Source organism: Lissotriton vulgaris, unplaced genomic scaffold, assembly GCF_964263255.1.
Source record: "Lissotriton vulgaris unplaced genomic scaffold, aLisVul1.2 SCAFFOLD_912, whole genome shotgun sequence".
Taxonomy (NCBI): Eukaryota; Metazoa; Chordata; class Amphibia; order Caudata; family Salamandridae; genus Lissotriton; species Lissotriton vulgaris.
Window position 1 is genome coordinate 140,806 of NW_028247922.1, and position 26,666 is coordinate 167,471.

General features: G+C 50.1%; 1 protein-coding gene across 1 annotated transcript in view; it reads left to right on the forward strand.

Annotated features, from left to right (window-relative positions):
• The window catches only part of MBTPS1 (membrane bound transcription factor peptidase, site 1), a gene marked incomplete at its 5' end in the record, with an annotated part of 218,955 nt that overhangs the window by 113,139 nt on the left and 79,150 nt on the right, over window positions 1–26,666 (forward strand). The window contains one exon of the mRNA XM_086949849.1: window positions 10,744–10,932. Within this exon, the coding sequence (XP_086805975.1) occupies window positions 10,744–10,932 (189 nt within the window). The remainder of the gene's footprint in view (window positions 1–10,743; window positions 10,933–26,666) is intronic.

Sequence of the window (26,666 nt, forward strand, 5' to 3'; positions counted from 1 at the left end):
TGACTTGCCTCCTGAAGTCTGTAATATCATTCTGGCAGCCAGGCGTCCCCCCACAAAGTCGGTATACGCCCTCGGGTGGAACAGATTTGTGGCATGGTGCACAGCAAAGGCTGTGGATCCTCTCTCTGCCCCTCTTTCTGAGGTTCTTCTCTTCCTTCTTTCTCTTGCCCAGCAGGGCTCTGCTCTGGGCACTATCAAGGGCCACCTTTCTGCCTTTCTAAGGCTGCCTGCACAACCTAATTTGTTCAAGTCCCCTATTGTAACTCGTTTTCTGAAAGGCATCACACACACGTTTCCACCTGTTCCATTCATGATGCCTCAGTGGGACTTGAACCTGGTTCTTACTTATCTGATGTGCACTCCCTTTGAGCCACTTCACAACTGTCCTATCCACCTTCTTACTCTGAAAACTGCTTTCCTGGTTGCCATCACCTCTGCCTGGAGAGTGAATGAGCTCCAGACTCTTTTATCCAAACCTCCTTTCTTTTCTGTCCATCCGGACTAGGTTGTGTTGTGGACTAGACCCTCTTTCCTGCCCAAGATTGTCACGGCCTTCCACATCGGGCAGTCTATCACCTTGTCCACCTTCTTTCCGCCTCCGCATCCCTCAAAGGAGGAAGAGCGGCTCCACCGTACGCTCTCGTTTTATCTGGATCGCACCCGCCAGTTCCGGGTGGATGACCACCTCTTTGTTGGTTACGTGGGTGCTAAGAAGGGACGGGTGGTGCACAAGCGGACCATCTCTCGGTGGGTCGTCTTGTGTTTCAAGGCTTGTTACTCCTTGGCGAAGAAGGAGCCTCCTGTTGGGCTGAGGGCCCATTCCACTCGGGCCACGACTGCTACTACTGCCTTGGGCCGGGGTGTCCCCTTGCAGGACATCTGTCAGGCAGCTACGTGGGCATCGCTGCACACGTTTGCGAGACACTACTGCCTGGCTTCTTTGGCCGTTCCGTCCTCCGGGGCCTTTCTGGTGTGGTTATTGGTTCGCAGACCCACCTCCGGGGTTGATATTGCTGGGGTATCTATTCTAAGGTAAGGAATCTAATACTAACCTGTTTTTTTCAGATAAACAAGTTACTTACCTTCGGTAACGATATATCTGTAAGAAACCGTAGTTGGTATTAGATTCCTTACCGCCCCATCCATCCTCCCCGTTCTGCGAACCGATATCTAGGGTTAAGGTCATCCCCTTTCAGGGCCCTAGTTTCAATGGCACTAGTGTTGGTTTTTAACATGGGTCTGCGTTTCTGGCACGGAAAAGCTGTGTCTAAGAACTGACGTCAGCGCGCGGAGGCGACGTCTAAGTACTCCGATGTCATCACGGCGCTCACGACGCGGATGACTGACGCGGAGCCGCAGACGACGCCTACCGACGCGCAAGGGTACTGCTACGCAAAAATATCCGGATCCAGTCTGACGCCTGGGGATATTCTAAGGTAAGGAATCTAATACTAACTACAGTTTCTTACAGATATATCGTTACCGAAGGTAAGTAACTTGTTCTTTTATCATTTCCTCAGCCTCCTCCTAGGATCAAATGGCTGTTGGGACTAAAAATACGTTTTGTCACTGATCTTGAAATGTAGCTGTCTGAAAATGTCTGCCTAGAGTTATGGTGAATAGACGTATCGGATTACGTATGTGTGGCTTCTTTATTGCATTGAAAGATATTTGTTGAGAAAAGGGTTGGTGAGTTGAAGCTGTGTTGCAGTGTATTTAGTGGTGGTCACTGTTACCTATTGACTTGCTGAATTTCTAGAGGTACTTCCCACTTAGTCTGCGAGAATTGTCAGTGGTCCCCTGATTCACTCTTATGAAGATTGCATTTTGGGTTATGACTTTCAGTGGTAGGAATGTTCTATTCTACATTTGATGCCTAAAATGCTGCCAGTGATTTCTGGAAATCCGTCGCCCCCCACCACCACCCTCCACGCATGGACCCCGGTCAGCACCGAAGACACCATCCACACGATTAACACCATTTACTCCGGATCACCAACCGACCCATGCCCCCACCACGTGTTCTACAAGGCCGACTCCGTCATCGCACCCCAACTCCGAGACATCATCAACTGCTCCTTCAACACTGCCACCTTCCCGGAGAGCTGGAAGCATGCCGAACTCCGCGCCCTCCTGAAGAAACCATCAGCAGCCCCCACCGACCTCAAGAACTACCGCCCCATCTCGCTCCTTCCTTTTCCTGCCAAAGTCATCAAGAAGACAGTCAACCGACAGCTTGCCGCCTTCCTCGAGACGAACGGATCCCTCGACCACTCGCAGTCCAGCACCGAGATCGCCCTCATCGCAGCCACCGACGACATCCGAGCCCTGCTCGACAACGGGGAAACAGCGGCCCTCATCCTCCTGGACCTCTCCGCAGCGTTCGATATGGTATGCCACCGCACCCTAGTACAGCGCCTCAGCAACATCGGAATCCAAGATAAGGCACTAGAGTGGATCATATCGTTCCTCGCCGGAAGAACCCAGAGAGTCCGCCTCCCCCGTTCAGATCCGAAGCCACTGAAGTCATCTGCAGCGTACCACAAGGATCATCACTCAGCCCTACCCTCTTCAACGTCTACATGAGCCCCCTCGCAGCCATCGCACGCCAACACAACCTCAACATCATCTCCTACGCCGACGACACCCAGCTGGTCCTCTCCCTCACCAAAGACCCAGCCACCGCCAAAACCAACCTACACGAAGGGATGAAAGACGTAGCAGAGTGGATGATGAACAGCCGCCTTAAACTGAACTCAGACAAGACGGAAGTCCTCACCCTTGGATCATCACCCTCTGCCTGGGACGACTCCTGGTGGCCCCCTGCCCTGGGCAGCGCTCCCAAACCAACGGACCACGCACGCAACCTGGGCTTTATCCTGGACTCCTCCCTCTCGATGACCAGACAAGTCAACGCCGTCTCATTATAATGTTTCAACATCCTACGCATGCTCCAAAAGATCTTCCGATGGATCCCCACCGAAACCAGGAATACGGTCACCCAGGCACTCGTCACCAGCCGACTGCACTACGGAAACACCCTCTACACCGGGACCACAGCCAAACTACAGAAAAGACTCCAACGCATCCAGAACGCCTCCGCACGACTCGTCCTGGACCTCCCCCGACACAGCCACATCTCCGGACACCTGAGAGACCTGCACTGGCTCCCCGTCAGCAAGAGAAACACGTTCCGACTCCTCACCCACTCACACAAGGCCCTCCATGACCTGGGCCCCAGGTACCTCAGCAACCGCCTGACCCTCTACACTCCCACCCGCCAGCTACGATCGTCCAGCCACGCCCTCGCCGCCGTTCCACACATCCGAAGAGCCACCATGGGAGGAAGATCCTTCTCCTACCTGGCAGCCAAGACACGGAACTCCCTCCCCATCCACCTCCGTGTGACCCAAGATCACCTCTCCTTCAGGAAGCAACTCAAGACCTGGCTGTTCGAGTAGTAGCAGACCCCCTCCCCCCCCCCCCCCCCTCCCTTCCCCCCCCAAGCACCTTGAGACCCTCCGGGTGAGTAGCGCGCTATACAAATACCTTGATTGATTGATTGATTGATTGATTGATTGATTGGAAATGGGGGAGAAATAGGACTGAAACAGTGGCCTTGAGGTAGAGTCTGCAATAGCCATCATACGATATGGCAAGGAAGTTTAGAAGTGTCTGAGGATCTCTTGATATTACTGTGTTGTACATTTAAAAATCTCAATACTGTTTTATGGATAGAAGAGGGAGGAAGAGCGAGTGGGACACAAAGGTGATGGGGAGAGAAGGCAAGGAGGAGGGATGAAAACAATAAGGGCAAGAGAATAGGAATTTGAAAGGGTGCAAGGAAATTACGGGTGGGAGGGGGAGTAGGAGAGCTAGATCTTTGCCTTAAATTAAATAGTAAATGTTTATTATATAATCTAAAGCAATGCATGTTTGATGTTTTGATGCTTGCAGCAAACAGCAGTGTATGTATTTAGTTATTGCACTTTTGTATATTGTGCCAGCGCACCACACTGCCTTGTGAGCTCTTTGGAACACTGTGTGTATAGTGATATAAAGCTATGCATGACAACATTAAACCAGCATTTGCAATGCAATAGGTCTCGCATTAGGAAAGTTTGAGCTATTGGTATTGTAAATAAAAAAAAAAATTTTATTCGTGTGTCGGTTTTGAAAATAGCGAAATTAATAGCTTTGTCATTTACAATGCCAATAGTTATAACTTTCGCAAATTTGACACCTATAGCATTTGTAATGCAATATGGGTTGTATTTACGTGACTTAGATGTTTTGATATTACAAATAACAATGGCTTTTATTTTTTTTTAATAATTAATACTTAAATGAAAGTGATTGTAATTTATAATGGCAATAGCTTAAACTTTTGTAAATAACTTTTGTGAAGATTATGTTCAGTGTATTTTATTGTGACGAAAATCCAAGAACAGAAGTGAAATATTAACATCTATTTGTGACATTTGTAATAAAGCTTGAAACATTGAGAGAACATTTTTGAACCAGTTTTTGAATGGTTGCACAGATTGATGCTGTGGTCGCACAGATTGATGTTGTGGTGGCGCTGAGTGATGTTGTGGTGGCGACGAGTGATGTTGTGACGTTCAGTGATGCTGTGGTAGCGCATAGTGATGTTGTGGTGCCCCTGAGTTTTGCTGTGGTGATGCGATAGAGTGATGGCGATAGATAGTGAGGGCGATAGATAGAGTGAGGGCGATAGATAGAGTGAGGGCGATAGATAGAGTGAGGGCGATAGATAGAGTGAGGGCGATAGAGTGAGGGCGATAGATAAATAGATAGTGTAATTGTGTGGCGTGTAATTATGTGGCACTGAGTGGTATTGTTTGGAGTGTATGTTGCATTGAGTGCAGTGTAATTATGTAGCTTATAATTATGTAGCACTGAGGGGTATTGTGTGGAGTGTATGTTGCATTCAGTAGAGTGTTATTATGTGGCGTGTAATTATGTGGCACTGAGTGGTATTTGGAGTGGTGGTGGTTGTGGACGTGGTGGTTGTGGACGTGGTGGTTGTGGACGTGGATGCGGTGGTGGACGCGGTGGTGGCAGACGCGGTGGTGGCGGACGCGGCGGTGGTGGCGGACGCGGCGGTGGTGGCGGAGGATGCGACGGTGGTGGCGGAGGATGCGACGGTGGTGGCGGAGGATGCGGCGGTGGTGGCGGAGGATGCGGCGGTGGTGGCGGAGGATGCGGCGGTGGTGGCGGAGGATGCGGCGGTGGTGTCGGACGCGGCGGTGGTGTCGGACGCGGCGGTGGTGTCGGCGGACGCAGCGGCTGATGGTGGCGGACGCAGCGGCTGATGGTGGCGGACGCGGCGGCTGATGGTGGCGGACGCGGCGGCTGATGGTGGCGGACGCGGCGGCTGATGGTGGCGGACATGGCGGCTGATGGTGGCGGACGCGGCGGCTGATGGTGGCGGACGCGGCGGCTGATGGCGGACGAGGCTGATGGTGGCGGACGCGGCTGATGGTGGTGGGACGCCGGTGGTGGTGGACGGGGTGGACGTAGTCGTGGTGGTGGACGTGGTGGTGGACGTGGTGGTGGTTGATGTGTTGGTGGTGGTGGTTGACGTGGTGGTGGTGGTGGAGGTGTTGGTGGTGGTGGAGGTGTTGGTGGTGGTGGAGGTGTTGGTGGTGGTGGAGGTTTTGGTGGTGGTGGAGGTGTTGGTGGAGGTGTTGGGGGTGGTGGACGTGTTGGTGGTGGTGGACGTGTTGGTGGTGGTGGTGGTGGTGGACGTTGTGGTGGACGTGGTGGTTGTGGTGGACGTGGTGGTTGTGGTGGACGTGGACGTGGTGGTGGTGGTGGTGGTGGACGTGGTGGTGGTGGTGGACGTGGTGGTGGTGGTGGACGTGGACGTGGTGGTGGTGGTGGTGGACGTGGTGGTGGTGGACGTGGTGGTGGTGGTGGTGGTGGTGGTGGTGGTGGTGGACGTGGTGGTGGTGGTGGACGTGGTGGTGGTGGTGGACGTGGTGGTGGTGGTGGTGGTGGACGTGGTGGTGGTGGTGGTGGTGGTGGTGGTGGTGGTGGTGGTGGTGGTGGTGGTGGTGGTGGTGGTGGTGGTGGTGGTGGACGTGGTGGTGGTGGTGGTGGTGGACGTGGTGGTGGTGGTGGTGGTGGTGGACGTGGTGGTGGTAGTGGTGGTGGACGTGGTGGTGGTGGTGGACGTGGTGGTGGTGGACGTGGTGGTGGTGGACGTGTTGGTGGTGGTGTTGGTGGTGGTGGACGTGGTGGTGGTGGTGGAGGTGGGTCTGGTGGGGACGCTTCGCCTGGTCCTCTGTGCTCCTTGCTACAATCCCACTCCCTGCTTTCTATCACGAAAAGCAAAGCCCACTGTACAGTAGGAGAACATTTCAGTGGCAATATAGGAGCTAAGCTCCCTCGTATTATTATAAAAACGGCAAGAAAACTCTTGTTTGTGGCACGAATCACAAACAGGGCTCCGTTTCAGCTGGAACAGGGCATTTAGAAAAATGTTTAGCGCAAAGACACACACACATGCACTAAAGCCTCAGCGTTGCTGTATAGTAAAGTGGAATATGCTTATTTTAGTAGTATTACCAAGTGGTTTTATGCCACCGGGATACAAGATGTTTCCAGACCACGTCTTGTATTTTACTACCTAATGCACTGTGACTTGTAGTCTTAGTGCTCGAACATGTAATTTGAGCCAAACGGACCTTTGTTGTACCTTTGTCTTATAAAACGCTATATGCGACCTTCTAAGGCAGATTCAATGAGGGTTACTTAATTACTGCATGTCACTGGGAAATTGCCGCCTAAACCTCCCCCAGCTGCAGAGAGCAAAGAAAAATAATGGAATGGCATTACCTACACCGCATTGACCATGGAAACTTGAACGCTCTTGATACTACATTTTCAGGACAAAGTTTTGGTAAAATAAATTTCTAGTCAACTAACCTACATTGACCTCATAGAAATGACTTGATAAAGGGAAGATTAGGGCTGGGTAATTGCTGTCTCAGTAACTGTGCACCATGTGGTAACCTAAAAAACTAGGAGTGCATGTGAGTAGGTCATCCATTGCCAGTATGTTTTGTTTTGTATTCTTCGCATTTGTAGCTGTATAGTTCGATACGAGAACTATGGACTACAATTCCTAGAATGCAGCGAGCTCTTAACACATGAGGATAATGTTCTATGCATCAGACTACAGTTAATTGGTCCTGCGTACATTGCAGCAGAGAGGCTGCACACAGCTGTACACATTCTGGTGTCGGGTAGTCAGAGGCACAGCAGGGCACAGTGTCGAGCACAGCACCCTGGGCCGCTCCTCGCCTTGGAAATCACGGTGCCCCCTGTGTCATCTCAAGCTGCATTCTAGCGAACTGACTAAAGCAGAACCCGGACAGAATCTTCTTTTAGCCTAACAAATAATACAGATTTAAAATGAGTTGTTCTATGCATGTGCTGCGCAAAAGAATCGAAATGCAAGTAGTTCATCAACAAACAGCAGTTGGTGCATTGCAGTAGGATTATTTTTCACTATCCCAAGTACTGCAAGTTCAATAAAGCCCCAACCTATTGCTCAGTCTCGCTTACTCTAATGTGCTGTAATCAGTCGGAAAAAATTACTTTTGTCGAAAAATCTATAGCCAGCACAATCTGTTCAGTGCTGAAAAGATTTCTGGACTCTGATAGGATTTTATGTACTCGAAAGAATACATAAGAACACAGCCACAAAGTCAAATTACACACATAAAGGTGAACTGCATCTAGAAGGCACCATACAGTAGTAATTCAATTCCACTGGGACAGAGACCATGAGAAGCAGAGGACTCCATTAAAAATTGGAAATATACATGTTGGCAATCTCGAAAATATATCTGCTAGAATATCCTGTACGCTGAATACCAAGGATAATAAAAATAATTAAAACTCCATTGCCAACCTAGAATGAAAAATGCTCACAAAACGTGGAAAATTGTCTGATAAAGTTTATTCAAGTTAGATTTACAAGATAAGTGGTTTCATTGGCCATTTTGGTTGAAGTCCCAGAGCTTGTGGTGCCATCTGAAAAACGCACTGTTTAATTGCCTCTCAGGACTATTTTTATATGCACTTAAATATCTCTAACCATAAATATTTTCATATTTTCTCATAATCTGGCACTTTCCTCGAGTTTGAGCTACTTAAAACCTAGCATTTGATGGAAACCAACTCCCATTCTCAGCTACCCTAACGAAGGCCCTTTGAAAAGGAATTAATGAAATGAGGGGCTTTTTCCTCTTTCCCCATGCACAATCACAAACATAAAAGAGAACTTCAAGGGGGTAAAGATATCCAACATGTACGACAGAGTCACTGAACATAGCATAAACATCGTAGTTATCAAACTTGCAACAACTGTTTCCCTTACTTCACCACACAAGCAAAATAACTGGATTTTTAAATTCTAGGAAGCAAAGTCACTGCAACAATGAAAGTGAAAGGACAAAAATATCCGAACACACAAAATGAAATCGCATGATAGTGGCAGCAATTCAAAATTCCATCTAAACTTTTACAAACATGTTAGCAGCGCCTTCACAACCACAGAAAGTATCTGAGGCAAGAGTACCAAAGAATAAAATTTAAATTCAACACCATTGGCTATTATTTCAGAACTTCAGCCCCAAGCGTGTTTGTGACAGACAGCCTTCCGTTTGGACATAGAAAAGGCTTCATTTCTTAATCACTGCAATTGTTTTAAAAACATAATAGTCCATGGAATCGTCGCTCCTGAACGGTTGTCTTGCCCTTGAGTAGGTCAGAGGACCGAAGTGTTCCCTTGCATTTATGGTCGTGTGAGTGATTTAGATTACCACACAACACTGCAAAACGAATATGTTCTACATGTCACCTTACTGAACAACAAGCATTTGCAATGCAATAGGTCTCGCATTTGCGAAAGTTTGAGCTATTGGCATTATAAATGACAATGCCTTTTATTTATGCGTTTGAAAACCTGCAAGCTGTGCGTAAACAAGCACTTTGTACTTATAGTGCATGCTTATGAGAAGCAAAGCTGGCAGTCTCTTTTACTGCCAGCCTTGCTTCTCGTAAGCAAGGACTATATGTTCAAAGTGCATGTTTATGCACCGCTTGCAGGTTTTAAATACAAATGAATAAAAGGCATTGTCATTTACAATTGCAATAACTCCAACTCTTGCTAATGCGAGATCTATTGCATTGCAGATGCTTGTTAACTGTCCGTTTGTTCTTTCCATGTCCAGTTGAGCACTAGAATGTAAACTCCTCTCCCATTGTAACTCATGTTCTCGTCTATGATACACAGTGCCATTTATTGTTTTACATTTTCTAGTAACATATTTCAAACTGCACTATTTCACCATTCTATTACATGTCTAGATGTAATCATTATAGTGAGATTCCTACTCATGATCTTCATCCAAATTCAATTCCCACATTGGTTATTTAACACAGGTGTCACAGGTTGAAACCTTTCAGTGTATGTTCTCCTTTTTCTATCCTTAAAATTACTTGTGCTTAACTACTAGTTGTTCACTTCTTCTAAACATTTTGTTCTCCTTTTCCTCAACATCCTTTAAAATCAGTGCATTGCACATAATATGCAGAAGGCAGCACTTATTAAAGTGCTAGTGCCTGCAATAGGTACAAAAAGACTTGTTCAATTCCCTAATAAAATGTTATTGCGCTGTTCCCTATAATGTGACGTGCTACAGTACCTATTTCTATTTGCTAGAATACTAGATGACTCACTTATATCCATTTCAAATATTAATCGTTGGAATACTTCTCTTTTTTAATACAATAATACTATTGTTAAGTGACTCATGCTATGGTGTTCGTGGATAACTCAATCTCTCATTCTTATTGTGCTAAGTGATTATTCTAGATCAGAGTTTCCTTGTTTTCAATAAATTTTCTTTGCCTGTCGATCTATTGCACATAACCTGATGAAAAAATCCTCAAAGTGCTAATGCCTACACGTGACGTAATAGTTTCAATAAGGTGCTGGTGCATACACTGGTCATTAAATTATCCAAACTACAATCACTTCAAAGGACCAAATTGAGAGTCCAACACAAAATGACTTGTTGGGGATTTCATCTATAAACATGGGCATTGTCTAAATGTCATACCCTATGCCTCAAAACAGGGTTTTGTCTAAGATTCTTACCTCCAATTTTTATGTATGGATTCTCTTTGCACGATGGGATTCGTTACATGACTAGAGGGAGAATTATCTCTATAGGGATTACTTCTGATAACTAAATATGTACATGAAGCTCTGCATCTGTGTTGTGGCCCATCAGGACCTCTGTTCCCATCGAGATAATCAAATTTGGTTCCTCCCTTCTCAATTCCCTCTCCCTATTCCCACCTCTCACATGTTTTGGTATATGTTTAATCCCAAGGTAACCAAGTCCTTTTAAGGAGCGATTGTGTTAACTTTTAAAGTGGTTGGCCATGGGGTAACTCAGAGTTTAAACAAACTCACACTAGGAACAAAGTTTCTTTCCATAATACTGTTTTGTACCTAGAGTAGACTTAACATTGATGGTAGGCCGGATAGCACCTTATTGTTAAAATCTAAAGTGTAGTTTAGACCTATTGACCGGTTTGTTGTAGATTGCATTATGTCGTTTTAATAAACTTTGATATTGAAAAAAGAAATGATCTTCATCTCAGACTAAAATTTTTCTTTTTTTCTCTCTGATTTAGCCTGACTGGCAACCCTATCTGCCCCAGAATGGAGACAACATTGAGGTGGCATTCTCCTACTCCCCAGTGTTGTGGCCTTGGTCAGGCTACCTGGCCATTTCCATCTCCGTAGCCAAGAAGGCGGCGATGTGGGAAGGTATTGCTCAGGGTCATGTCATGATCACTGTAGCCTCTCCAGAGGAAGGTGAAGTAAGTTCAAATTGTAAAACTTTCCATGTCCATTTTTGGTCTTCATTAGGAATGATACCTAATTTGGTTCTCAAAACCAGTGACATCCCACCAAGGTTCAGTTGGAGCTTTGATCAGCCTCCTTTGTGAACTGACTGAGCCAGCAGCCAGATTCCCACCTACGGTGATCAGTAAACCTTCTGAGAACAATGTCATTAGGTACCAGAATTGGAATATTCAGCAGACTTGGAACACTACACGAGACAATGTGTTCAAATTTATAACAATGATTAAATGATTATGCTACCTGAAGTCGCAGCAATTGTCACTCATGCCCTATATTTATGGTATCAAGTCACAGTTCAATTCCTTTGTAGCTATTGGGAATCAATGTTAATATAATGTTCATGAATTCTCAAGTCGGTATATTTCATCATACTACCCTTTGTCTATGCTTCCTGCACTAACATTTACCAGTTGTACAGTATGTAATTGCCTGTTTCCCCAAGGTTTGTTGTTAGATGATATATGTAAAGCGTGCTGCTGCCACTTTTTTTTTGTTTAAATTTTTAAAACCTTTATTTAAAAACAGTGCACACAGCTATTCCGCCTTACATCCCGGAGGCGAGGCAGCAAATTGGAACCAATGAAACAAAGTGCAAAGATCAGTACATCAGGACAGATGAAGGTTGATTTTCAAGTTTTATGTAACTATTACAGAAGAAAGGTAAAGAGAAGAAGAAGCGCCGAAACTGGCGCAAAGTAAGAGGCAATAGGGTGTAAGGTACAGTGAGGCGTAGTGAGGGGGTCGAGAGGGTACAGTGAACACTGATGTGTCCAGCGGAATACAATACTGGAAATGGGGAGGGAGGGAAACACAGTTGGAGCCAGAGGCTAAGGTGATAAATGCTCCTCTTGCGGTGCGGGTTCCAGAGGCACGCAGATGTCCCCTCTGTATTCATTCCATGCTCCCCACATTTTCTGTTACTTTTTAGGTTTACCCCTGGCAACATACACAGTCTTTTCCCTGAACATGCACCAATCCATATTGGCCTTCCACTGTACAACCTTCGGAGCCGCTGTGGCCCCCCACTTCTGTGCGATGTCCCGTTTAGCCACCATGTTACCAAGGGTCACCCATTGGGTCTGGGCCGCGTTATGATCTGTCGGACCCCAGACGTTTAGAAGGCATCTCCTGGCTTCCGCATGCACTACCACCCCAGTCACCTCGCTCATAATCGAGTTCACACGCCGCCAGTAGGAAGCCATCACAGGACACTCCCATAGAATGTGCATGAAGGTGGCGAGGGCGCCACAGCCGCGCCTATAAAGGCCATCAACGGAGTACCCCATGTGCACAAGTCTGGGACCGGTGACATAGACTCTGTGCAGGATTTTGAGCTGCACCAGCCGAAGGCGGGAGGAGATAGCAACCTCCTTAGGGGAGGACACCGCACTCTGCCAATCTTCGTCATCAATCTCTATCCCATCTCGCACCCACTGGTCCCTCACACCTAGGAGGAGATCTGTATGGACGTTGATGAGTTTCTTGTACGACAAGGAAATGGCACTGTCTGGCATGTGGCCGTCCAGCACCCTATCTTCCAAAGGAGAACTGTCAGGAATCGCCTCCCCCTCCGGCCTGGCGGAGAGCAATGCGTGTCTCAGCTGAGCATACCGGAAGAATTCCGTTTCACCCAGCTGAAACTCCGTGTAGGAAGGTACCTCCTGACTATGGTTGCCCCCAACTTTTTGCCCTGTGTTTTAGCTGGTTTTTGACATAGTCGACCTGGGACCCTGCCAATCAGGACCCCAGGCCTACTGCTCTCTCTGTAAAATGGATTCCATGTACCTTAGGTACATTTCCAATTGGTACTGGGCCTCCTTATCAGACCCTGTAACTCAGGGCATAGGTGTACCCAGGGCCTACCAGGGGCTGAAGCATGTATTATGCCACCCCTGGCTGGCCTCCTAAATTTGACACAACTGGCTGCATGACAGCTGTGGCAAAGTCGTGTAATCACCCTTTGCTGTAGATATAGTATACCTATATCTAACCCTAAAAATGGACACACAGATTCCTATCAGTCACTCCTATGGCAGGCCTTGACAATCCTGAAGGCAGAGTGCTTGGAATCGTGTGAGATGGTGCTCTGGCATGAGCTGAGCCTGTCTGCAGCTTGCGGAACCAAGTCCTAATAGCTGTTCCATGATAACGCATACCATATACTCTTAAGTGCATTATAATCCTCGCGGTTAAATGCTATCTTTGGTATTGCTTTATCAAAACATGTCGAGTAAGGTGTCATACGAATTGGAATACTAACCCCTCGCCAATTCTGGTGACGGGGTTAGCATTCCACACTTCTAGGGGGACACAACATGTATGTAACTGTGAACCCCGGTTAAAGTTAAACGAAGCCTCAGCTCCACAAAATGGATGCTGCCACCACAGACACGAGTCTGACCCCCTGCAGCTGGGAGTCCTTCCAGCGAGGGGAGCCTGGACAAAGGGTTTCCTGTCGAGGGCGGTGCTAGCACCGTCCCAGACAGGGTTTTGTGTATCCTGGGTAGGCAGGGCTTTACAGGAAGGTGACTGCTGAGTGGCACCCCGGTGCTCACTACGCATAGGCCGGTCAGAACCAGTTCCAGGGGCACACCAGCCCCTGGCCTGGGGAAAGTCCGGCATGGGAGAGGGGTGTAACCACCCCCCTCCTAGTCCCACCCATAGGCAGGACCTAGTCACCGGGTCAGCCCCTTTTCTTAGTATAAAGATGGGAGCGGGCCCCCTGTTCAAATTAGATCATCTTTGGAATCAAGACACGACTTTCTGCGAAAAGACATCAAGATTTCTTCTTCAAGATTCTCCCTTGTGGCTAAGGAGTAGTCACCCTGCATCCGCAGGCACCATCAAGAACACTGCGGTCTGCTGCAAATCCTTCCTCAGGAATCCGACGACCCAGCACAACGAGACCCGGCTTCCCTGGCACCTCTGACCTCTACTCACCTCTACAGCCAAGCTGAGAACCGTGAGTGCGACGAGACCTCGAGGGACCGACGATCGCCAAGACTGCACGACTTCTTCACAACAAGCCCGCCGAGTGTCCCTCTGGTGAGTGCTTTGGGGTCCGAGAAACCCCGACCCTGAGCAGCTCCAGCACCGAAGATCAGCCCTCCAGCATCTCCACGATCTGCGTGGGGCCCTTCTGCTTTTTGCTGCTCACCGCGTTGTTTGGCTACTAGCCCGCTGGCTTGTGGCCTTCTGAACGACGCCCGACGACATCACTGCTGCTGGTCTGGTTGCTCCAGACTGGCCCTTGCTTCCTTCTTCAAGAGAAGCACCCCGGACCCTCCTGGTCCACTCCAGACGCCCTTTTGAGTCCACCGCGTGGGCTTGAATTTGCCAAGGCTTTGTTGCCCAATCCTGGGTCCAGCGACGCCGACCGCTTCATCCATCGTGGGACAGCTCGTTCCTCCATCCTGGTCGCCGACAACGCCTCCTGGTCCGTGAGATCTGCAGAGCACAGCGCCACCCACTCACCTAGTCGAGGTGACTACCATCCGGTGCCCTCCTGGTGCCACCTGACTACTGGCTAGTAGTCACGAACTTGGTCCCCTCTGCTTTCAGGTGTCATCTCTCTTCAAGATCCAGGCTTGGATCACTTCGAACTCTCTTCACTGGTCGCCTGCCAGCATCTTTCTTCCAGGCTCCTGGTCCGTCTACGAGGATTCCCGACGTCTTTTGAGACCTATGCAGCTGCAGCCCCTGGGCTAGGTAACTTCGGCATTTCGGTGCCCCAGCATAGCCTCACTATCCAAGGGTCAGAATCCACTTTCGTTTTCCTCCTACCAGGTCGGGTTCGCCCGAGAACACTAACTCTGTGAAATCTAGCTACCATAGACTTTGTCCCGCATCACGCGTGAGAGTGCACACTCTGCACCCGAGTCCCCTGGGTCTCCTAGAAGTAATCTAACGATTCTATAGTCAAGTCCTAGCGATTCCAAAGCCTATTAGTACTGTACTTACCTGCTAGTAATTTTGCATTCCACTTTCAGAGTATATGGTTTTCCGTGCCCCTCGGGCATTTGTATAAACTGTGCTAACTTGAGTATTTTCGTAAGAGTTTTGTTTTGTGCTTAGTACCCTGTCCTCATAAAGAGTACAGGGCTGTTGTGATTTTAATAAATACACTGTTTATTTTCATAACACTTGTGTGGTGTCCTTTCACTTGGTGTTCAAGGGGTATATGTGTGGTATAACAGCTGGCTTAACACGCCCTCTCGAGTCTTTAGCCTTAGACTGCTCGTATCCACGCTACTAGGATAGCTGGTCTATAAGGTTGACTTACAACCAATTATCAATAAGGGTTGCTGGACTGATACATAGTGTTCACTAGAATAGTGAGCACTGCATATCAGGCCACATTCTCACATTGGTGAGCAGCGGTTGGGATTTGAGCTTGCTGTTGTTTTACCACACGTATCCTAAGAATATCTTGTTGAAAGATCACATAAGTACTTGTAGGTACATATAACTTAGCTTAGAATACTCTGAGTTCTACTGAACCAGCTGCTGCAGCTCCTCAAGGCTTAGCACACCTTGGCTGCAACTCTTAGCAAGGGATCAGTAGGCAAACACATAGTGTAGGTAGGTGCATCACTTACACCACACTAGAAGCATGTCTAACCTCGGAGAGTCTACTGAGACCCCTCTGGTGGTTGAGGACCCTCCACAGGCCTCTTCTAGATATGCAGCCCTTAGCTTCCAGGAGATGAGACAAGTGTGTACCTCCAGGAAGCTAAAACAGGGGTCTAACCCCACAATCCCATTTCTGATTGGTCTCTTAGAGACTTATGATGCTAGAAAGGCTGAGAAAACTCGTAGCTCTTCTCATCCAGAAGGGGACATGCCAGCCCTAGAAGGAACCAGGGGTGACCCAGATCTCATCCATCTCTCAGGTGAGGAGGATGATGATCAGGAGACATCTGGGGATGAGGCAGACAAAGGTCCAGAAGTAGTTAGTCAGCTAACTAGGGACAACTTAAGCAGGCATGAGAATGGTACTAGGAGAGCCCTGGGACCCCTCTCAGGCCAGCTTAACATTGGGAATGGACGAGTTATGTCTCTATCAAGAGGTTCTGGCAGATCCATTCAAACCAATTGCTCTCAGAACTCTGCTTTGAGGAGGATGACTTCCCCTCGGAGGAGAGTGTATGAAGCTAAAGAAAGGGCAGCCAATCTGAGGATTGAAAGGGAAGAACTTGCCCTGGCCAAAGAGAGGCTTGCCTTTGCTAGAGAGCAACAGTTAAGTGGGGTAGCCCCCACTGGTGGCAGCAATGTACCTAGCAATAGGGAAAGGAGTTTTGATACAAAGCACCTGAATAAGATAGTGCCCCCCTTTAAACAAGGGGATGACATCCACAAATGGATAACTGCTTTGGAGAGGGCCTGCACTGTGCAGGGTGTTCCCCAAAGTCAGTGGGCAGCTATCTTGTGACTCTCCTTTGAAGGTAAAGGTAGAGATAAGCTCCTCACTACTAGAGTTGAGGATGCTAACAATTACCAAGTCCTGAAGAATACACTGGTTGATGGGTTTGGTTTAACCACTCAACAGTACAGGATGATGTTCAGAGACACCCAGAAAACTCAGTCTCAGGATTGGACTGACTTTGTTGATTGTGCCACTAAGGCTTTTGAAGGCTGGCTACTGGGTAGTAAGGTTACTGATTTTAAAGGATTGTACAATCTAATTATGAGGGAGCAAATCTTAGGTAATTGTCAGAACCAGTTATTACACCAGCACCTGGTAGACTCTGATCTGACCTCTCCACAGGAATTGGGTAAGAGGGCAGACAAATGGGTCAGAACCAGGGTCAGGCCTAAGAACCAGGGTGGTGACCAAAAGAAGGAATCAACCAAGCCTCAAGAGAAGGGTGGGAATAAATCTGCTGATCAAACCACAGGGCCCCAAAAATCCTCTGACAAGGGTGGGTCCCCTACTTCTCCCAAAACCCAAAAGAAACCTTATTGCCATACCTGTAAACAGGTGGGCCATTACAAAAGTGATGTCAGTTGCCCTAAAAAAAGCAATAAGGAAAACATACCCCCAGGTAATACTCCCAGACCTCCTGTTACCACTAGTGGTAATCCCCCAGGTGGTGGGAGTGCCCCCAAGAATGTGGTGGGCATTACTTTGGGAAACCAGGTGGACTATGGCCTAGCCAGGTCCCCTGAAACAACTCTTGTCTGTGAGACTGGCTTGGGGTTTGCCAACTTCACTACTGGTTCCCGCCTTTTGGGAAAGTATAGACAGGAGCCCCTTATCAATGGTCAGAAAGTTGAGGCCTACAGAGACACAGGGGCCAGCATCACCATGGTGATTGACCATCTGGTCCCCTCTGCTCAACTGACCCCTGGTTTCACTTATCAGGTGACAGACGTTCATGGAGTGAAAAGAAGGCATCCCATGGCAGTAATTGAGCTTAGCTGGGGTAATGTCACAGGGCCCATGAGAGTGGCAGTGACAGACACCCTACCTGTAGATTGCTTACTGGGGAATGACCTGGAAATCTCAGCATGGGCTGAGGTGGAGCAAGAAACTCACTCCAGAATGATAGGCCTACCCAGAAAGGTTAGTGGGGCAGTAATAGCTACAACCCCAGTCCAAGCACCATTCCTCCCTGAAAAGGTTGGAAGAGCAGTGGTAGCCACTGCCCAGGCTCAGACAGACTTTCTTGAACAGGATAGGAGGGCTGTGACGGTCACAGCCCAAACATAAACTGAGTGCCCTCCTGAAAAGGTTGGCAAAGCTGTAATGGTCTCAGCCTCTACTCAAACAGATAGTGTTGTGAAGCCTGAAACAATGGACCACTCCACTCAGACAGAGAGCATTGAGGAGGAAGAGAAATCTCCCTCCCACCAGACTCTAGGAAAGGATCAGCCTCCTCAGGGAACTGATCTGACCCCTTGTGAAGGAACTGCCCCAGAGGTAGTCAGGCCTAGCCTGGCAGAGCCCCTGATGTCAGTGGACCCTTCCAAGGTGGGACCCAGTCTGGAGCAGGTAACCTGCCCCTCTCTACCCTGCCTCAGTCAGCCCAGGGCTGAAGAGGTCAGGGAGGCCAGTGGTGGACCCCAAAGGGCCCCCTGTCCAGAAGAACTCCTTAATCAGCAGATTAGGATCACTGAAGCTGGTAAACCTAGCCAAGTGAAAAGAAATCAGACTCCTGAGGGATCCCCCTTAAAAGTAGTTAGGGACCTCCCACAGCTGGACACTGTTGGGCACAGCCAAACATGGGGCCTTAAAACCCCAGACCTGACCTGTCCCTCCAGTAAGCCAAACAGAGGGACTCAGCCTCTAGCTTTAGGTAGCCAGAGGCTGACCCTGAGAGCTCAGTGCATCCCAGCTAAAGAAAGAAAGGCACACATGATGGATGGTGTTTGGAGGAAGTTGAGTCCAAAGGTAGAGGAGCCTCACTTCAGCACTCCATCCCAGCATCAGCCTTTTTCTTTCCGAAGACACACCAGAGACAGAGATTCCCTATGGTGGAGACCCTCAGACACCCTTAGGGTGAGGGGTTGCCTAGTGGACCATGACACAGGGGGAAACCAAGCCAGAGCTGGTCCTTCCTTATATGGCCACTTAGGTAATAGAGGCTTACCTGGACAAGGATAGCCTTATCTCCTTTCGTTTGGGGGGGGGGTTGTGTAGGAAGGTACCTCCGGACTATGGTTGCCCCCAACTTTTTGCCCTGTGTTTTAGCTGGTTTTTGACATAGTCGACCTGGGACCCTGCCAATCAGGACCCCAGGCCTACTGCTCTCTCTGTAAAATGGATTCCATGTACCTTAGGTACATTTCCAATTGGTACTGGGCCACCTTATCAGACCCTGTAACTCAGGGCATAGGTGTACCCAGGGCCTACCAGGGGCTGAAGCATGTATTATGCCACCCCTGGCTGGCCTCCTTAATTTGACACAACTGGCTGCATGACAGCTGGGGCAAAGTCGTGTAATCACCCTTTGCTGTAGAAATAGTATACCTATATCTAACCCTAAAAATGGACACACAGATTCCTATCAGTCACTCCTATGGCAGGCCTTGACAATCCTGAAGGCAGAGTGCTTGGAATCGTGTGAGATGGTGCTCTGGCATGAGCTGAGCCTGTCTGCAGCTTGCGGAACCAAGTCCTAATAGCTGTTCCATGATAACGCATACCATATACTCTTAAGTGCATTATAATCCTCGCGGTTAAATGCTATCTTTGGTATTGCTTTATCAAAACATGTCGAGTAAGGTGTCATACGAATTGGAATACTAACCCCTCGCCAATTCTGGCGACGGGGTTAGCATTCCACCCTTCTAGGGGGACACGACATGTATGTAACTGTGAACCCCGGTTAAAGTTAAACGAAGCCTCAGCTCCACAAAATGGATGCTGCCACCACAGACACGAGTCTGACCCCCTGCAGCTGGGAGTCCTTCCAGCGAGGGGAGCCTGGACAAAGGGTTTCCTGTCGAGGGCGGTGCTAGCACCGTCCCAGACAGGGTTTTGTGTATCCTGGGTAGGCAGGGCTTTACAGGAAGGTGACTGCTGAGTGGCACCCCGGTGCTCACTACGCATAGGCCGGTCAGAACCAGTTCCAGGGGCACACCAGCCCCTGGCCTGGGGAAAGTCCGGCATGGGAGAGGGGTGTAACCACCCCCCTCCTAGTCCCACCCATAGGCAGGACCTAGTCACCGGGTCAGCCCCTTTTCTTAGTATAAAGATGGGAGCGGGCCCCCTGTTCAAATTAGATCATCTTTGGAATCAAGACACGACTTTCTGCGAAAAGACATCAAGATTTCTTCTTCAAGATTCTCCCTTGTGGCTAAGGAGTAGTCACCCTGCATCCGCAGGCACCATCAAGAACACTGCGGTCTGCTGCAAGTCCTTCCTCAGGAATCCGACGACCCAGCACGACGAGACCCGGCTTCCCTGGCACCTCTGACCTCTACTCACCTCTACAGCCAAGCTGAGAACCGTGAGTGCGTCGAGACCTCGAGGGACCGACGATCGCCAAGACTGCACGACTTCTTCACAACAAGCCCGCCGAGTGTCCCTCTGGTGAGTGCTTTGGGGTCCGAGAAACCCCGACCTGAGCAGCTCCAGCACCGAAGATCAGCCCTCCAGCATCTCCACGATCTGCGTGGGGCCCTTCTGCTTTTTGCTGCTCACCGCGTTGTTTGGCTACTAGCCCGCTGGCTTGTGGCCTTCTGAACGACGCCCGACGACATCACTGCTGCTGGTCTGGTTGCTCCAGACTGGCCCTTGCTTCCTTCTTCAAGAGAAGCACCCCGGACCCTCCTGGTCCACTCCAGACACCATTTTGAGTCCACCGCGTGGGCTTGAATTTGCCAAGGCTTTGTTGCCCAATCCTGGGTCCAGCGACGCCGACAGCTTTATCCATCATGGGACAGCTCGTTCCTCCATCCTGGTCGCCGACAACGCCTCCTGGTCCGTGAGATCTGCAGAGCACAGCGCCACCCACTCACCTAGTCGAGGTGACTACCATCCGGTGCCCTCCTGGTGCCACCTGACTACTGGCTAGTAGTCACGAACTTGGTCCCCTCTGCTTTCAGGTGTCATCTCTCTTCAAGATCCAGGCTTGGATCACTTCGAACTCTCTTCACTGGTCGCCTGCCAGCATCTTTCTTCCAGGCTCCTGGTCCGTCTACGAGGATTCCCGACGTCTTTTGAGACCTATGCAGCTGCAGCCCCTGGGCTAGGTAACTTCGGCATTTCGGTGCCCCAGCATAGCCTCACTATCCAAGGGTCAGAATCCACTTTCGTTTTCCTCCTACCAGGTCGGGTTCGCCCGAGAACACTAACTCTGTGAAATCTAGCTACCATAGACTTTGTCCCGCATCACGCGTGAGAGTGCACACTCTGCACCCGAGTCCCCTGGGTCTCCTAGAAGTAATCTAACAATTCTATAGTCAAGTCCTAGCGATTCCAAAGCCTATTAGTACTGTACTTACCTGCTAGTAATTTCGCATTCCACTTTCAGAGTATATGGTTTTCCGTGCCCCTCGGGCATTTGTATGTTCGAGGCATGTGGGCTGCTGAATTCATATCTGTGCATAGATCGCCACCTAGTGTTGGGTCCGGATGATTGCACATTGTTGTCCTGGAAGAGTCTTCGAAGTATCACGAGATAGGTGGCTCCTCCCCTGGACTACAGTGCGCATGGGCATCGCCTCCATCCCCAGATTGTTTTTTTCCGCCATTGGGTTCGGATGTGTTTCGGTTCCCTCTGTCGGAACCGATAGTTGTTCAACTTCTACTCGAGACCAAAAGGTCTTTAGGCTGGGCGTCGGTATAGTTGCGTACGGGTTTCTTTCTGACTCTCAGCTCCAATCTCTTGCTGCCCTTCCACGTGCTTTCGGCGCGGACGGGCCTACACTACACCCTTTGCTATGGAGCGGACTCCATTTAAAAAGTGTCCGCTGTGTCACTCCAAATATTCACACCTCGACGTGCACCCTGTGTGCAATACCTGCTTGTCACCGGATCACCGCGAAGACACCTGCATGGCGTGTTCGAAATTCCGAAGCAAGAAGACTTTAAAGATTCGCCGGGCCAATAGGCTACAGGCTCAATTATCGGCTTCGGCGCCCCCACCAGATGACATTTTCCAGGAATCTGTTGAGGGAGAAGACGACGTGCGAGGGTCGGACTCTGGCCCCGCGTCCGAGGAGGAGACCTACGACGCGGGTGAGGAGGACTTTGACGAAGTCTCCGACGAGGTAGGGGACGACGATCAGGCTTGTGCCACAATGGGAGATAGCTCGGAGGAGGAGCACCCCAACCAGACTCAGGGGTTATTCCCCTTCATACGGCCCAGGTCGAGGGATCGCCTTCGGGCCTTACCCAAGATCTAACTATGAGTCCTACGTCCCCGCCTCCGGGCCTGGTCACGGACATTTCTAAGCCATCACTTATGTTGAAGAAAACGAAAGTGAAGCCAACTGGTCACGCACCCTCGGATGCGAAACCGAAACTGAAAGTTGCGCTGGTAAAGAAGGTTCTGGAGGCGTCAACTTCCAAGAAAACCTAAATGGCCGACTTGAAGAGCCACGCCAAAATGGCCGACCCGAAGCCCACTGGGTCGGCGCCGAAGGCGAAGTCCTCCGACGCGGCTGCGTCGGCGCCGAAAGGGGTCGTGGACCCGAAGACCGCTCCAAAGAAGCGTCAGGGCGACGACGCGCATAGGCATGGGGCGTCGGCCCCGAAGAAAGTGCCTGCCGGCGATCAGGCTCTCGACGATGAGGTGTCGCTCGAGCCGGTCCAGCCCTCTCCAACCTTTACGAAGAAGGTGGGGGACTCCTTACAGCGGATCCGAAAGTCCAGTGTGGTTCCCGCTCAGGACACTGTAGCGCCTAAGCTCACGCCTAAGCCTACTAAGGAACAAACGCCTATTCGTTTCACCCTTCCACCCAAGTCGGCGCCGAAGGCCTTCGCGCCGAAACAGGGCGGGCACTCCAAGGAGGTATTGACGCCGAAAGCTGCCTTGGTGGTGTCGAAGCTTCGGCTCCAGCCGCTTGCGGTGGAGGAACGTCGTGAGGTAATCATCGACGCCAACACCGGGAAACTGTCGCTCCTCAAAAGGAAAATCACGACGGAGCCGGCGTTGGAACCTTTTAAGATCCCGCTCAAAAACAAGAAGTACTCTGCGGACTCTTCGGCTCTGGTGGAACCTGTGTCCCCACAGGCCCTGGGAGACTCGCCGACGCATTCCGTCGCAGCCGATGCGGACGAGGAAGATGCCGAGTACAACTATCCTGCGTACTCGGATCCGGAGGAGGAGCATGTACCTTGGACCGCCGGAGGCGACATGGAAGACCCGCAGTCGGGTCAGGACACTCAACTTTTCGCCGCCAAGACGTCCCCGACAGAGGACTCGGCGGCCTTCAATGCTTTGATAGAGAGAGCTGCGGCTAACCACGACGTCGAGCTCCACTCAGACCCCGTGGATGCGGACTTCTTATTCGACACCTTCTCGGTGGCTGAGAAATCGGTCAAGACGCTGCCGATGCTGAAGGGGGTGCCTAAACATGCAGCGGAGGTTTTCAAAGAGCCCACCCGGGCGCGTGTGGTCAACCCTCGCATCGACAGGAAATATAAGGCAACTCCCACGGATCCGACATATATCAAGGGACACTTGCCTTTGGACTCCTTGGTTATTTCCAACGCTCGGAAGAGGGCGAACTCTCAAACTACTGGTGACGCTCCTCCCCCAGACAAAGAGTCCAAGATCTTTGAGGCCTCAGGCAAACAGATTGCTGCCCAGGCAGCTAACATCTGGAGAATATCTAACACCCAAGCCCTGCTTGCACGTTATGATAGGGCCCATTATGACACGTTAGAGGCCATTCTGCAACACTTGCCTGACCAATACAAGGAGGCAGGAGAGATGCTCATTCAGGAGGGTAAACTCATTACAAATGCATCCATCAAATGTGCCCTAGATGTGGCAGACACAGCCTCCAGAGCTATCAATACAAGTGTGTTACTTAGACGCCATGCCTGGCTTAGAATTTCGGGGTTCAAACCCGACATCCAAACTACGATATTGAATCAAACAGTGAATCCTGACCATCTGTTTGGCCCTGAAGTGGATGCCTCCCTGGAAAAAATGAAAAAAGATACTGAAACTGCCAAGTCTATGGGGGCTTTACAAAGTCAGCAGTTTCGGAGTGGTTCCTTTCGCCGCTCAAATTCAAAAGGCACCTCAAGGGGACAGGCATCCCAGTCCACACAATATTACAAGGGTAACACCCAAGCCTCGTATAACAACAAAGGTAGAGGTGGTTACAGAGGCAATAATATCAAGGGCAGGGGACGTGGAAACAATGGCTCCAGGTCCACCACCACCAACAAGCAGTGACGCCTTGTCACTGCCCCCCGATCACACAACACCGGTCGGGGGGAGACTCCAGCAGTTCCTGCCAGCGTGGAGGTCCATCACCACGGACAGGTGGGTGAGGTCTCTTATCCAGTACGGGTACTGTCTAGAGCTTACGTCCATTCCACCGGACATACCGCCAAGAAGCCGTCCTATGTCCGGCGAGCACTTGACCTTGTTGCAGCAAGAAGTTCTAGTCATGCTGCAAAAAGGGGCGATAGAGCTCGTTCCATTGCAAGAGCGGGGAACAGGGGTTTACTCCCTGTATTTTTTGATCCCCAAAAAGGACGGATCCCTCAGGCCGATCCTGGACCTCAGGCCCCTGAACTGGTACATCCTCTCGGAGCACTTCCATATGCTCACGTTGCAGCAGGTGCTTCCCCTGCTTCAACAGGGGGACTTCCTGGCTACGCTGGATCTGAAGGATGCCTATTTTCATATCCCCCTGCATCCTTCCCACAGGAAGTATCTCAGATTCACGATCTTAGACCAGCATTACCAGTTCAGAGTTCTGCCGTTCGGGGTCACCACGGCACCAAGGGTATTTACAAAATGCCTGGCGACTGTGGCGGCGCATCTCCGTCGCCAGCACGTCCACGTCTTTCCATACCTGGACGACTGGCTCATTCAAGCAAAAACAGAACAGCAGTGCGTCGACCACGTGTCACGCACCATTCATCTCCTGCACGATCTGGGATTCTCTCTGAACTACCCAAAGTCCCATCTCCAGCCCGCCCACGTGCGACAGTATCTGGGCGCGACAATCGACACTCTGGCAGCCACTGCGCAGCCGAATTCAGTGAGAATCGCCAGTATCCAGGTGCTGATCCAACGATTCAGACCCCAACACTCGCTTCCAGCGAAGGTGTTCATGCAGTTGATAGGCATGATGGCCTCCTGCATCTCCATTGTCCCGCACGCGAGACTACATATGCGTCCGCTTCAGGAGTGCCTAGCACGCCAGTGGACTCAGGCTCATGGACAACTGACAGACCTAGTGTTGGTGAGCGGTCGGGCATACAACTCTCTGCATTGGTGGAATCCACAAAACCTTTGCAAGGGCCGACCATTCCAAGAGCCTGTCCCACAGATTATCCTGACGACGGACGCCTCTCTCCAGGGATGGGGAGCGCATGTACTCCATTACACTGTGCAGGGACTATGGACACCACAGCAAAGGAAGATGCACATCAATGTGTTGGAACTGATGGCAATCTTCATGGCCTTAAAGGCGTTCAAAGTACATCTGTGCAACAAGGTCGTGTTGATCCGGACGGACAACATGACGGCCATGTACTACATTCAGAAGCAGGGAGGCACACACTCTCCGCAGCTGTCTCATCTGGCTCCGAGCATGTGGAAGTGGGCCATTCAGAGGAACATCTTCCTCATGGCAGAGCATCTCCCGGGCAAGGACAATCAGATGGCAGATCTGCTCAGCAGGCACAGCCATCAGATGCACGAGTGGGAGATACATCCATCAGTACTCCAACCGTACTTCCAAAAGTGGGGTCATCCAGAGATAGACCTGTTCGCCACAAAGGAGAACGCAAAATGCCAAAGCTTCGCCGCCAGGTTCCCACACCCCCAATCACAGGGCAATGCGATGTGGATGAACTGGTCAGGCAGATTTGCGTACGCTTTTCCCCCAGCACCTCTGATACCGCTGGTGGCACGCAAGCTCAGGCAGCACTCGATGACGCTCATCCTGGTTGCTCCAACGTGGGCTCGCCAACCATGGTACACCACGTTTCTGGAACTCTCCGTGGTACCGCATCAAAGGCTTCATCTCACTCCCAGCCTTCTGACGCAGAGCCATGGCGACATTCAGCACCCAGATCCGCAACAGCTCAACCTGGCGATCTGGCTCCTGAAGTCCTAGAGTTTGGCTACCTCAATCTTCCTCCCGATTGCATGGACATCATTCGGGAGGCAAGGAAGCCCACTACTAGAGCTTGTTATGCGGCTAAATGGAAGAGGTTTGTCATCTACTGTGCTAACCACAACATTGACCCGCTAGATGCTTCCATTCGAAACATCATCTGTTACCTTTTTCACCTGTATCGATGTAATCTAGCGTACTCTTCCATCCGCATTCACCTGTCTGCTATGGCAGCATACCTCCAGAATAGGCAGCACCTGTCACTCTTTAAGGTCCCTGCTATCAAGGCCTTTCTGGAAGGACTCAAAAGGGGCATTCCACCAAGGACCCCACCAGCTCCAGAATGGAACCTCAACGTGGTTCTTACGAGGCTGATGGGTCCTCCCTTTGAGCCACTGCACTCTTGTGAGCTTCAGTTACTGACTAGGAAGGTTGCGTTCTTAGTAGCAATTACATCGCTACGGAGGGTCAGCGAGCTGCAGGCGCTCACCATCCAAGAACCTTTCTTCCAAGTACATGCTAACAGGGTGGTGCTCCGCACTAACCCTAAATTCTTACCCAAAGTGGTTTCACAATTCCACATAAACCAGACAATTGAATTGCCGGTGTTTTTCCAAAACCCAGAGACGCTGGCGGAGCGCATGCTCCACACCCTTGATGTGAAAAGGGCCTTGCTGTACTATGTAGACAGGACAAAAGATTTCCGCAAAACCAAACAACTTTTTGCCACACACCACAAGGGAAACGCTATCTCCAAAGCGGGGATTGCTAGATGGATAGTAAAGTGCATTCAAATCTGTTACGCTAAAGCTAAGCGCACTCTCACTATCCCACCGAGGGCCCACTCCACCAGGAAGTTGGGGGCCTCTATGGCTTTCCTAGGTAACATTCCCTTAGAAGATATCTGTAGAGCAGCCACATGGTCTAC